Raw genomic sequence first — 14,462 nt, 5'->3', positions numbered from 1 at the left:
AATTACTCTTGTGTAATTTACATGCTGATGTAGCTAGTATATAATATTATAGTCATCATCATGAAATATCAGTTGACAGACACAAGAAGGAAATCTAACATGTATTTTATTGTTCTTAAATTTTGGGACATTTTCACCTCAGTAACTGGTTAGCATGATAAAAAAGCACTGTAGATAGACAAATGAAATTTAATAAGCTTACTTGTATTAATGAGTGAACAATCTGCTTTGATGTTTAGGCCATTATAGAATTTTTTTTATTTTTAACAAAAGTATTTTTTTTAAAAATCGTATTATTGTAATGAAAATAATTGTAGGCACAATGATACAGAAACAACATCAGATTAACACTGGAAATTCTGATATCATTTTTATATGTAGATTAGGGGACTTGAAGAAATTTTCATGCCATCATTGCAGGTTTGTAAATTTTCATAAATTTTGCCACTTTATGGAATTTTTCATTATTACTGGGGTTGTTAAGGCATTAATATTTTATTAATGCATGTGAAGTTTTATCTTTAAATTCATCAAGATCAAATGAAAAATACTCAGTCTTTAAAGTCAGCAAGATAACATGAAAAATACTTTATCTTTAAGGTCAGCAAGATGAAGTGAACAATACTATTTCTTTAAAGTCAGCAAGATAACATAAACAATGCTATATCTTTAAAGTCAGCAAGATTATGTGAACAATACTACATCTTTAAAGTCAGCAAGATAACATGAAAAATACTATATCTTTAAAGTTAGCAAGATAGCATGAAAAATAGCCAATCATCAGCAAGATAACAATGCAGTGTTATGATGGTAAAAAAATAATCAATCCTTAATATCCGCTGATGATTGAAAAATACAAAATCCTTTCCAAAATGAAAACATCTATGTCGTTATTTGAAAAATGTATCACTGCTGTGTACAAATGCCAAAGACAGGCCCATAATGGAGAGGGGTAATTGCTGGATACAAAAGAGATATGCACCCAGTGATGAGCAGTAATTTGTAATGAATTAGAATCATTTTCATTAGCAAGGGAATGTGGTATGTATCCAGTTGATTTTTTAAGTGCACAACATAAGTCGTATAGGATTGAACAGTCAATATCTAATGCAATTCAGAGTATCAGAGTGCAGACCGGCAATTGACATCCATTTGCCAAGTTGTTGAACAGTGTTGGTCTGGTATCGCAGTCAAACAAATAATGTTTGAATGCAAGGTAAATGGATTTAGCTGTGTACACTTCAATACTAGGACTCCTTCAAGTTTTGATTGTTTTCAGCATTTTGACTTTGCTCGTACAGTAAAAACTGCCATGAGCGACCACTGCTGTGAGCAACCACCTGTCATGTCCAACCACAAATGTAATGCAAAAATCAATTTTATTATATAAACACTCTGTTATGAGTGACCACCTGCTGGACGTGACCAGCAACCATGTTGTCTTGGCAAAATATGCATTTTGAGACTGCTATAAAATGACCCCATTGCAAAAACGAAGATGAACTCCACCAACCTTTAATTAATCCCCGTAAAAATGACGGCTCATACCATTCTAAATTTACATTTAAAAAAAAAAAGGCTGGCTACCAATGTCTGAATTTTTTCAGCTATGTCTATAGTGTTTTATAGTTTCTGTCATAAATCAGACTAAAGTATATGTAGATTATTTCCTAGTCTGGTTCCCTGCTTCATATGCTCCTTGCGTTGTTCTCCACTATTTATATAGTGGTGAGCAATTCAGGGAGCATATAAAGCAGGGAACCAGACTAATTATTTCCACACTTAGCCAGCTTCCTGGCCTTACCGTAGGTACTGGTAATCACTATCAACGACTGTATCGCGAGAACAGACGGACACCACTGACCTATATGTAATCAATTGTTAGAACGACCGCTTGATTAGTAATGATTGTTTTGATAAAAAACAAACATAAAAGAAAATTTAGAAAAAAGGATTGTTGCTACTAGTGATAGATGCTGCAGTCCTTAAACCAGGCTAATGTACATGTCACGAATTGCCGTTGTAGTGCCAAAGTTGACGTAGTGGTCGTTTATATTGTTTGTCTATAGAATTAATCCTTATTGAGATAATCATTTGTGAGATTCGATTGATAGTGTTCAAGACTTGTGATGTTTGTTGTTTTTCCGCTGATGTTAATTGAGTACATCCCAATCGCAAAGCTGTCATCTATTCAAGTTGGTGTGACCGGGTTACACACTTTGCTTAAAAAGTTAATCCCTGTATGTGATCTCTGAATGAAGCCATTGAATTTTGTCTCTGAGGAAATGGTTCTGTTTCTGGATGAGATAATTGTTTCTTTTTTTTTCATAAATTGTTAGATATGCAATGCACATGTAAAGATTTTTCATATTTTCCCAGTCAAAACCGCCTTTATGTTCAAATATTATGTCTGATATTACAATTGAGCACTAATAACTTTAACACCTAGAACCTTAAGAACCAAGACATTTGGGCTAATATCAATCCAGAAAGAAAGCAAGGAAAATTTAACTGGTAGGTTAAAAATATTACCTATTAAAGACTGAATCTGTTTGAGAAAAGCCAAATTAATGTACAGGATATCTCATAATAGTGCTCCTGAATATTTACAATCACTATTCCAGTATAGGCTACCTGGTAATACTCCCTACCTGCGATCCATGTCTACCAAACAGTATAAATTTCCCAGTCCAAATAAGGAGTTATTTTAAAAAAAGTTTCCAATGCTCTGGAACTCTGCTCTGGAATAGTATTCCAGTTGAGATTAGAAATGCCCACTCTATTTCCTTCTTCCAAACCCAATATATCCAGTGGCTTCAGAGATGCAGCTTAAATAAATGAATTCCTTTGTGTGAGGGCCTCAAGGTAGATTAGTTTTTAGCTAATTGTGTTACCCTTTTTAAATAAGGTCATTATTATTATTATTATTATTATAACAATGGATGAACCTCCAACTAAAAAGACACAAATTTTAAGGCTGGAGAAAATAATTATTGTAACTAAAAGAAGTGAAAAAGAGCAGACCACTTGCCAAAAAGGCAGTTTAAACGTTGGTAAAACAAATTTAGGTTGTTTTAAAGGAAAACGAATAATTCAGAAACGATTTCATATGCTAAAATATGTGATCTTCAAATGTAAATGTGATTTCGTGTTTAATGATAGAAGTATAGCTTTATTGCTATATAATTTTGTTGTTAGATGAATGCATACAATATTTTAGCAAGAACTATTAATAAAGAATAGATTATATGAACAGTGGTTGTGGTTATTTTTCTTGAAATTGTTCTGAAAATGAACCTTGAAAACTGGTCTTTTTGTACAAATCTGCTATGAGAGACCACCTGTCTTGAGAGACCACCTTTTGTTGGCAGAAGGGACAGTCTCTCATAACAGGTTTTACTATATCATTCTCACAACTTATAAAACTAAACTAGTTATCTTTCAGAATTAAACTTGTATAAACAGAAAAAGTAATATGTATCAGATAAATTAGGCACAATCTATTTGTCAACCATTTCTAACTTTAACTGTTTTATTCCAGGAATATGTATCTGAGGACTACAGAATGATGCTCTTGGCCTTAATTCGAGAAGAAGGGGTCAGTAAGAAATGAATGTTGAATTACAGAGAAAACATTCAGTGCAGATATGGTATGGAGAGTAAAAAATTATGATAAGCTATAATTTTAGATTGCTCACATACATTTTTTTTTGATAATCAAACATGTTTTTCATGAATACAGTGTGACCCTGCTATAGTACGCTTGGTTATACGATGAATTTGTATATAACAGGATCGCGGCATGGCTCCTGAAACTTTATATACATGTATATTTCTTGTGCACAAGAAAATATTTCTTTTTTAAAAGTATGAAAAATAAAATTTAAAAAGTTTATTATCACTTTGGCGAAGAGATCTTGAATGAATTAAAATATAAGACTGGCTCTTGAAATTTCATATATATGTATTTTTCTTGTACACAAAAAAATTGTTTTTTCTTCTTAAAAGTATGAAAATAATGTGTAAGACGTTTATTCAGGGATCATGATGGGCTTTGTCAAAGTCAGAAATCAATTTTTTTCCTCATTGGCAACAAATAATACCATCTGCCAATTGTTTTGTGTGTGACATTGTTGGCTGTTAAAACTTGTTCAGGTAAGCCACAGAGTTTCCGGCACCCTTGGTCCCAAAAGCCTTGCTGGATTAACGGTTTTGCCAGACCAACCGAGGTCATGCATCGCCAGTATAATGCAGTTCATTTGCGTTATGAAATTTGCATTATACACCTGCTCAGGACTGAGGTGCTCATCAACTCTTACCATCTTTCATAGTTTTTCTAATGTTCATTTGCTTCTTGGAATCACTGTCTGAATAGAATTTCAATATTTTGTCCCTCTACTTCTTTATATCATAAACAGTTGACAAACCAATACCATGTGTCACACAGCTTTTGCATGGAAACACCATGGTCCAGTTTTTTCAACAGTTCTACTTTATCTTGTATCGATATTGACTGGTGTTTATGCTTGACACCAGCACCGTCATTTGCATCTTTCTTAGAAGCCATAGCTAGGGTTAAATGTAAGCAAATTAAGCCAAGAATGGCACAAAATACAAGTATCACCACCAACAACTGCAGTGTAAACAATCCAAGTGAGTGTGCACCCAGCAAACTAATTTGGTGGTATCGGGAATTTCAAATGTCCTCTCGTAATTTTGTCCAGATTAAAAGATGTGCCAGACCATCCGTTGCTGGAAAATCAGTGGTTTACCTGTACAGTAAAACCTGTTATGAGAGACCGCCCCTTCTGCCAACCAAAAGCGGTCTCTCAAGACAGGTGGTCTCTCATAAGAGGTGTGTGAAAATGGACTGGTTTTCAGGATCACTAGTTAGCATTGTTGAAAAATAAATAATACCCATACTCAATGTACATGTATCATATCCTTTATTCATAAATCTTGTTAAATACTGCATGCATATAATAAAATTTATATTTCAACATCACATTAATATATACAAAAAATGAACAGTTAAATATGATGTATATATCTTATTCTGTACACTTATTCACTTGTTTTTTAAGAAATCCATTATACTTCTTTGTTGACATGTTTTACTCAGCTGTTTGGTCTGAACATGTATCTCCATTTCTGAGCAAAGAAGCAAAATTCTGGGATCACCATGTTTTAAAGCATATTCTTTAATCTCTTTTAAATGTTCTATGACTGTAGAATGTGAAATAACATGAGGCAGAATTTCACCAACAGATGACTCATTGTCACTATCACTGTCTGCAGTTGGAGAAGTACCAGATTTACCTCTCTGAAGAATATCCTTCTCCCAGTCAGGCCCTAGGAATACATTAGACGTTTCTAGACTGTGATCCATATTGGCATATTCTTCCAATGTCATGCCATTGAGGAGAGGTTCCATTGATGGATGCACATCTTGTTCGCTCTCTTCACTCTCTGGCATTATGGCTTCAACACTTACAGAAAAGCCACACTTGGCAAAACACCTTTCAATGGTGTATGAAGACAGAGCATCCCACACAGACTTGATCCATAAAATGGCATCTAGAACAGTGACAGTCTTAGATATTTCAGTTGCTGTAGAGCACTCATCCATTTTGGAAAGAATGTGTCGCAGCAGTTTCTTCCGATAATGAATTTTGACAGTCTGAATTATCCCTGCATCACAAGGCTGTAGTTTAGATGTTGTATTTGGGGGCAGAAAGACCAGTTTTACATTGCTAAACTGACAATCTGGGTGTGCACTGCAGTTGTCTACAATAATTAAAATGTTCCGATTTTTCCTTTTCATTTTATTGTTGACAGTTACAAGCCATTTACTAAAGATGTCTGATGTCATCCAAGCCTTTCTGTTGGATTCATAGGCAACACCCACAGATCGTAAATTAAATGACCTAAAACATCTTGGGTTGCGCGATTTACCTATAAATAATGGGTCCAGTTTTTCTCCAGTTGCACTACATGCTAACAATAGTGTCAACCTCTCCTTTGCTTTTTTCCCTCCTTTGCGAACATCATCTTTCACCACTAGGGACCTGTCAGGAAGTCCTCTGTAAAAGAGTCCTGTTTCATCAGCATTAAAAATATCACATAGGTTATACCCTTCTGTGATGGTCGGTAGTCTTTTTTTCCAGTCATCAACTGTCTGTAAATTCACATCAGCTGATTCTCCACTGAGCACACTTGCTGTGATATTGTATCTATTTTTGAAACTCTCCAGCCATCCGTTTGATGCAGCAAAGTCATCATAATTCAGTTCTGCTGAGACAATTATTGCCTTTTCCTGAATCAACTTTTCCACTTACTGGTATGTTTTTACTCCTTGCAACACAAAACCACTCCCATACTCGCTCGTTCAGATCTCCGTAAATTGTCCGTCGTGCCGTGGCATATTTCCTCTGTGCTTGTGCACCTTTCTGCCATTCGTTTCTAATGGCCTCCTTGTCTTTGATAACATTTTGAACTTGCGTTTTACCGACGCTTAGGCTGACTGCTATTTTGCGAGCGGTCTCCCCTTTTTCATTTCTTTCAATGACATCAATCCTTTCTTCCAGTGTTAAAATTTTTCTTTTTTTCAGCGGAGGTTCTGCCATTGTTATTAGTGTTGACGTTATAAAGACTATCGGTTTTGATCAGGTTTTGGGGAAATGTGGAATAAATATATATATTATGTACCAATGAATGAAACCAAAAGACATAATTAACTCATCAAGAAAGAATACATTTATTCTGAGACGAAGTTTAAATCAACAGCGTTATAGCTAGATAAACAAAGGTTGCGACCATCTGCACCCAGGTAAACAGACGGTGGCTTTGTGAAACACAAACAAAAGAAATAAAAAATAATTTTAAAAAAATCCGGAAATGATGCACGCTTACTAGTATTAAAGACAATGAGCTCATTCACCCTCCAGGCATTATGGATTAACTGGAAGGACAAACGATGTACTCAAACCTACACTGAAGCCCTTTCAAACGATTTCTCACTGGGACATAAGGACTACCGGCGTTTTGTGAGTTTTCATAAAGATAAAGAAGAAATACAAACCTCTAAATTGACTGCGTATATCCATCATTACTCCCTTTGATGTTACTCTTACTGGCTATTCACATGACTTTGGCACTACAATGGCGGTTTTTGACATGTACTTTAGTCTGGTTTACTGCAGTTTACGAATGACACCGTACGCTGGAGTTGTAAATTTCACAAAACTGGTACTGTAGCAAGACAAATTCTTTTTAAATAGAGCAATCTTTACTATTTTGGAGCAATCTTTACTATTTATGCAGTCTTTGTTACAAAGGATTAAATGATGGTTAGAGGTGTTTATCTCGAAATATGGTTGTTCAACTGTAGTGTTATTTAATGTGCACTTTGTTTGCATACTACATTTATCCCGATCTCTAGTGTTTACAAAGGATTAAGTTAAGGTCAGTGGTGTCAATGTGTTTATTTTTTTTGGCGATGCGGTCGTTCATAGCAGTGTCAAAATGCATATTTTGCCAAGAAATTGCGGTCGCTGGTCGCGTTCAGCAGGTGGTCGTTCATAACAGAGCGTTTATATAGTAAAATCGATCCGTGCATTACGATTGTGGTCGGAAATGACAGGTGGTCGCTCATAGCAGAGGTCGCTCATGACAGGTTTTACTGTATATACAATCTTGGGTTTGGACTGGAGAAAGAGTCATGAAGAAAGGAAGCCATGAACTTGATATAAAATACACTGGAATTTATCTATTGTTACATAAACAAATTCTTAGTTCATGTTGACAAACCATCATAGCACTGCATTGTTATATCATAATCCACTTATTCTGACATCTGGCCTGAGTACTGTATGCTGTGACATCTCTGCACTTTTTTTGGGACATCAACCAGACAAGGCACTATCTCATAATGGATATTTTGAACAAAATAGTGTCTGACTCTTGGTGCTTGTTAGCAATTAATATCATCATATAGACTGACCTTCGTATGTTGTAACATTCCTCTTCTCTTCAATAATAGAATTATATCGTTCTAAAATGCTTACGTTTTCTGTAGTAATACCTCTCAGAACAGAACACCTGTCTAGTCATCATCAGTTGACCTTTTTATAAATTTCTAATGCATGTGTGGAAGGTAGCATAACTCCACTACCAGAAATGTCCAGAAAAGTGGAGATCTACTTGTTGGTCTCACCAGTAGAAAAGCTACCAGGACTAACTACAATCAACCAACTTTTTATTAACTGCTACAATAGACCACATGATGGCTAATTCCATTTGTTTTTAAACTGTAACCAGAAGAAAAAAAAGTTAATCTGAAATTTCCAAGAAAACAGATTACCTTTAAAGCACTGTTCTATATAAATACTAATCAAATCAAATATTAAAAAATTCCATCTCAATCAGCGTTCTAAAATTATTTGATGTTGTTGCTGCAATAAGAAATGGGCTTTTGCTCCTCCAAAGCTGTCCTTTAGTGGTGACTTCAATAACACATGCACCATTCATAAAAAAAAAGCTGACTCAGATCTTCAATAAAAAGAAAAAAACCTTTCATCAAAGGAAGTCAGCACCAAACTTAAATAATACCCATGGAATATGATGGATTGTTGCATTTTCCAAAGTGACTGGAACACATTTATTGTGCCATGAAAGTTTCCTTTCTGTTTTTTTTTTTGGTGTACTCTTAAGCACTACCATCAAGTACTTGTGAATCCTTTACTGCACTCAATTAAAGTATATCTGTGCTTATTAATGAAGCCATTTTATGTGAATCTGATCAGTTTGATGCTGTGATGAACTTTTAATATAAAAATAATGGAATTTATGATCTCTGGAGCATCAGTTATGATGGTCTTAATTAAGATGTAAGTGAATAATTGTAATCTATCATCATCTAATTAGTTGATTCTTAGCTACTATTACTGTAGAAAGGGAGTGGGTGGGTATTATCAGCTAATTAGTTGAAACTTTCTGTTACTATAAAAAGGGAGTGGGTGGGTATTGTCAACTAATTAGTTCAAACTACTGTTGCTACAGAAAGGGAGTGGGTGGTATTATCAACTATTAGTTAAACTACAGTTGCTATAGAAAGGGAGTGCGTGGATATTATCAGCTAATTAGTTCAAACTTCTGTTACTATAGAAAGGAGTATAGGTATTATCAACTAATTAGTTCAAACTACTGTTGCAGTACAAAGGAGGGAAAAGGATGGTATCAGGACCAATGATGCAATAAAATGTTTCTTCAAAACTGTTGATGTTAAATCAACTGTTGGTGTTGGAATGACAATCTTCAGACAGGTGGAAAAAATCATGGACTGGACACTACTGATAGACATCTGCTGAGTTAAACCATTCTGAAAGACACATCCATTATGGTAGTCTCATTTTTCTAAAGTCTGAAATTTACTGTACAGCTAGAAATGATGTGATCATTACATTATGTCATCAAGATGATATCACTCATCACTAAAGTGTACAGCTGTAAAATCAACACTTACTGTGTAAAATCAACACTTACTGTGTAAAACTTACTGAGTAAAATCAACACTTACTGTGTAAAATCAACACTTACTGTGTAAAATCAGCACTTACTGTGTAAAATCAACACTTACTGTGTAAAATCAGCACTTACTGTGCTGCTTTTACAAAGGAACACTGCTATGAACTGTGGAAGAGACGGGACATACAAGGACATGGTTGTGACTTTTGTCTTTGATTAAATGATGACAAAAACAAATTCTTATACAACTTTAATAATTGTAATAATAATTCTATGAGAAAACAAATCATAAAGAAAACTATAAGTATACTAAGTATTGGGGAATCTTTGATGATTAGAACCTTCCATAAATTGCACATGCAGGCTTTCTGTAGCAGAAAATCAATGTGGTCCCAGTAGTTTCTTAATTTGTAAAATTGATTTCTTTGCAAATACCCATTCAGTTAGATAAAGAGAACTTATCCCATACTCTCCTGTGTGATAACATTTACTTATTTCCCATATTCTCTGTGTGATGAAACATTTACTTTTTTCCCATACTCTTCTGTGTGATAACATTTACTTAGAGATAAACATTCAAGGATTTAATAAATGTAAGATTGTTCTTGTTATGATATAATTCATTCAGCTATTATTTTGTAGTCAATTAGTAACAGTGTACTATTATTTTATAGTCAATTAGTAACAGTGTACTATTATTTTGTAGTCAGTAACAGTGTACTGTTATTTTGTAGTCAGATACTAACAGTGTACTATTATTTTGTAGTCAGTTACTAACAGTGTACTGTTATTTTGTAGTCAGTAACAGTGTACTATTATTTTGTAGTCAGTTACTAACTGTACTATTATTTTGTAGTCAGTAACAGTGTACTGTTATTTTGTAGTCAGTTACTAACAGTGTACTGTTATTTTGTAGTCAATTACTAACAGTGTACTATTATTTTGTAGTCAGTTAGTAACAGTGTACTATTATTATCTAGTCAGTTAGTAACAGTGTACTATTATTTTGTAGTCCATTACTAACAGTGTACTATTATTTTGTAGTCAGTTAGTAACAGTGTACTATTATCTAGTCAGTTAGTAAACAGTGTACTATTATTTTGTAGTCAGTTAGTAACAATGTACTATTATTTTGTAGTCAATTACTAACAGTGTACTATTATTTTGTAGTCAATTACTAACAGTACTATTATTTTGTAGTCAGTAACAATGTACTATTATTATCTAGTCAGTTAGTAACAGTGTACTATTATTTTATAGTCAGTTAGTAACTGTACTATTACTTTGTAGTCAGTAACAGTATACTATTATTTTCTAGTCAGTTAGTAACTGTACTATTATTTTCTAGTTGGTTAGTAACAGTGTACTATTATTTTCTAGTCAGTAACTGTACTATTATTTTCTAGTCGGTTAGTAACAGTGTACTATTATTTTTTAGTCAGTAACAGTGTACTATTATTTTCTAGTCAGTAACTGTACTATTATTTTCTAGTCAGTTAGTAACAGTGTACTATTATTTTCTAGTCAGTAACTGTACTGTTATTTTCTAGTCAGTAACTGTACTATTATTTTCTAGTCAGTAACTGTACTATTATTTTCTAGTCATTAACAGTGTACTATTATTTTCTAGTCATTAACAGTGTACTATTATTTTCTAGTCAGTTAGTAACTGTACTGTTATTTTCTAGTCAGTAACTGTACTATTACTTTCTAGTCAGTTAGTAACAGTGTACTATTATTTTCTAGTCAGTTAGTAACTGTACTATTATTTTCTAGTCAGTCAGTAACAGTGTACATTTTTTCTGTACTCTTCTAATGACCTTTATTTATGGATAGATGTATAAGGATTTTAAAATATAAAGCTGTATTACTAAACTACAGATATTATGGTGTTTATTATAACATGATAAGAATATAGATTTTTTCAAATAAGACCAGATAAAAATGTTGTGACACAAGATTGTCTTTGGCTGAAATAACAATATGTATTCATGTGTAGTCTCATTAGATTTTATTATCTGTGTATGTAATATGACAAAAGTACAATATGTTATTTTAATTAAAATAGCAATAGATATGTAACATGTGACCAAGCAGTTGTTTTCCTTTATTTTGATACATTTAGGAACTAATGATTGAGAACTTGGGACAAGTATTGGAAGCAATATACAGTGGTGATGACACTTTGGCCTTTGAAAGTAGCCTTTGACCTCATGTAGACTGGTTCATTTAAATTCCTTGCATTTATATTCCTTTCATTATTGGAAATGTGCTTCAGACCCTTTTTGGGCTTTTATTACATTTTATTGATACATGTAGTACTATGTTAGATGTGTATAATGTATCAAATAAAAAATCATGAAATTAGAATTTCTTGCACAACAAACAATGCTTATTGTTATCCATTGATATCACATGGATTACAATCAGGTATATAACATTTTTTCATATAAAAACCTGATCAATGAAAATCCCACACATCACATGAATTACAATCAGGAATATGGAATATTATGTGAAAACCTGATCAGATGGACATGCTGTTTGTACATACAAGTCCAGTTCAATTGCAGACATCATAGATCCGATACAAACTACACAGACCCAGATCTGCTGGCACATAATGCAGTGGAAGATCTGGCTCTGTGCATTTTGCAGTTGGACTCCACTTGTGACATTATATGGTATGATTTTTTTGTATAAAGATGTCCATAAATTTCAGAGAACATTTTCTGTACATTCCACCACTAGAAGGCTTGGAACAATCCCTTTCCCTATATTACTTATTTCCATGACTTGAACAGTCCCATAAACATATATTAGTTTTTTACACCGCTACAAGACTTGGAATAATCCTTTAAATGTATATTACTCATTTTCAATACCATACAACTTGGAACCATTCCATAAACCTGTATTGCTTATTTACAGTGAATATTGACTTTTAACATGATGGAACATTTCAGTGATTCAGTTATGAATAATCTGATTAAAATCAAGAGACCTGACATGCACCAGTACAATATAGGCCACTAATTTTTAGTAGCCTGTCAAATAAAGCATTACATATTGTGGTATGAATAGTACTCATTAGTATCCTTGTGTTCCAAATGATGAACCTTTCACAGTAATTTATCAAAATATTGGAGGGAGGGGTGGGGTATATTCTTTGATATTTGCCATCTGTAAAAATGACCATCTCAAACACAGACACCGTTCCTACTGACACATTGCAATGAGCCATATTCTTTCACAGATTTATTTAATTTGCAGAGTTTCAGATCCTTTTATTTCATCAGCTTAATGATGATAAAATGAAACATTTGTGCCGTGCAATGCCAGTATTTTACTTTTTGAGTGACTATGCTACTTGTAGGATGTATTTTTATTTTACTTTTTAAGTGACTATGCTACTTGTAGGATGTGTTTTTATTTTACTTTTTGAGTTACTATGCTACTTGTAGGATGTATTTTTATTTTACTTTTTGAGTGACTATGCTACTTGTAGGATGTATTTTTATTTTACTTTTTGAGTGACTATGCTACTTGTAGGATGTATTTTTATTTTACTTTTTGAGTGACTATGCTACTTGTAGGATGTATTTTTATTTTACTTTTTGAGTGACTATGCTACTTGTAGGATGTATTTTTATTGTACTTTTTGAGTGACTATGCTACTTGTAGGATGTATTTTTCATTAGCAGATTGGAGGAAATCTTTAAGTAAATATCTTTTTACACATTCACATTGTTTATGTATCTATAAAGGAATAATGATGATCTGAATAAAAACTTTGAACTCTGTATTTGTGTATTGGCATCAGTTATTTTATTATCACATTAAAATTAACCCTGTAGTTGACAGAGGATGTTTAATGTTAATATTACATTAAGAATAAGAAAACCCCATATGTCTACATATACCTGGCCAGACCCTTTATTTTCATTCATGAATTTGACATAATTCAAACAGATTTGTAAGAATTGCACTTTGGTCAGCATTTTTCTTTCTTCTTGCTTCAAGATCTGCCAGTTAAATTGTATAGACTTAAAGATGATATCATCCAATTAAATTACATAGACTTAAAGATGATATCATCCAATTAAATTAGTTACATAGACTTAAAGATGATATCATCCAATTAAATTACATAAACTTAAAGATATCATCCAATTGAATTAAGTAAATTTAAAGATGATATCCAATTAAATTACATAGACTTAAAGATGATATAATAATAATAATAATAATAATAATAATAATAATGAGGACTTTGTATAGCGCCTAATCTTTAGAAGCTCTAAGTGCTTTACAACATTAGACAACACCTATAAGATAAAAAACATGTAATAATATGATTACAAAAACAAACACCATGAAATTAGAAAACATTAAAAAAACATGCTGTGAATATTTAAGGTAGGAAACATTATTAGGTCTTTAAGTTTGTTCTTGCAGTCAAAATAAGTGAGTTTTGAGAGCCCTCTTGAATGTGATCACTGTGTCTTTATGTCTAAGTTCAGTGGGCAATTCATTCCACATTGCTGGGCCCTGGTATGCAAAAGAATGCTGTCCATATGACTTTGTTTTCATAGTGGGAATAATGAGTATACTATTGTCAGAAGAGGAGCGTAAGTATCTTGCTGGTGTGTACACATGCATGAGGTCGGATAGGTATGTTGGACTAGAGTCTGACAGTGAAACGTAGCACAGAGAACAAATTTTGTGTTTGATTCTGGATCAGATGGATAGCCAGTGATGGGTACAGAGCAGCAGGGAGGTGTGCTCTGATCGTGGTACTCTAAGTATGATCCGAGCAGCTATGTTTTTAACTTTTTGAAGTTTCTGGAGCAGATATTGAGATGAACCAGACAGAATTGAGTTACAATAGTCCAGCCTTGAAAGTACTAATGAACACACAAGTGTTTTAGTGGCAT

At 33.3% G+C, this 14,462-nt stretch overlaps 1 protein-coding gene across 1 annotated transcript in view; it reads left to right on the top strand.

Moving 5' to 3' along the window:
• Window positions 1-13,328, top strand: part of LOC149792072 (annexin A6-like) — a 126,126-nt gene extending 112,798 nt beyond the window's left edge. Inside the window, exons 22-23 of the mRNA XM_089970563.1 lie at window positions 3,542-3,650; window positions 9,214-13,328. Coding sequence (XP_089826689.1) covers window positions 3,542-3,613 — 72 coding nt within the window. The 3' untranslated portion in view covers window positions 3,614-3,650; window positions 9,214-13,328. The remainder of the gene's footprint in view (window positions 1-3,541; window positions 3,651-9,213) is intronic.
• The last annotated feature ends 1,134 nt before the right edge of the window (window positions 13,329-14,462 follow it).

This window comes from Sinohyriopsis cumingii, chromosome 9 (genome assembly GCF_028554795.1).
Source record: "Sinohyriopsis cumingii isolate HCF-2022 chromosome 9, ASM2855479v2, whole genome shotgun sequence".
NCBI classification, from domain to species: domain Eukaryota; kingdom Metazoa; phylum Mollusca; class Bivalvia; order Unionida; family Unionidae; genus Sinohyriopsis; species Sinohyriopsis cumingii.
Note: the sequence above shows the minus strand (reverse complement) of the source record. Positions and strands in the feature narration are given on the sequence as shown.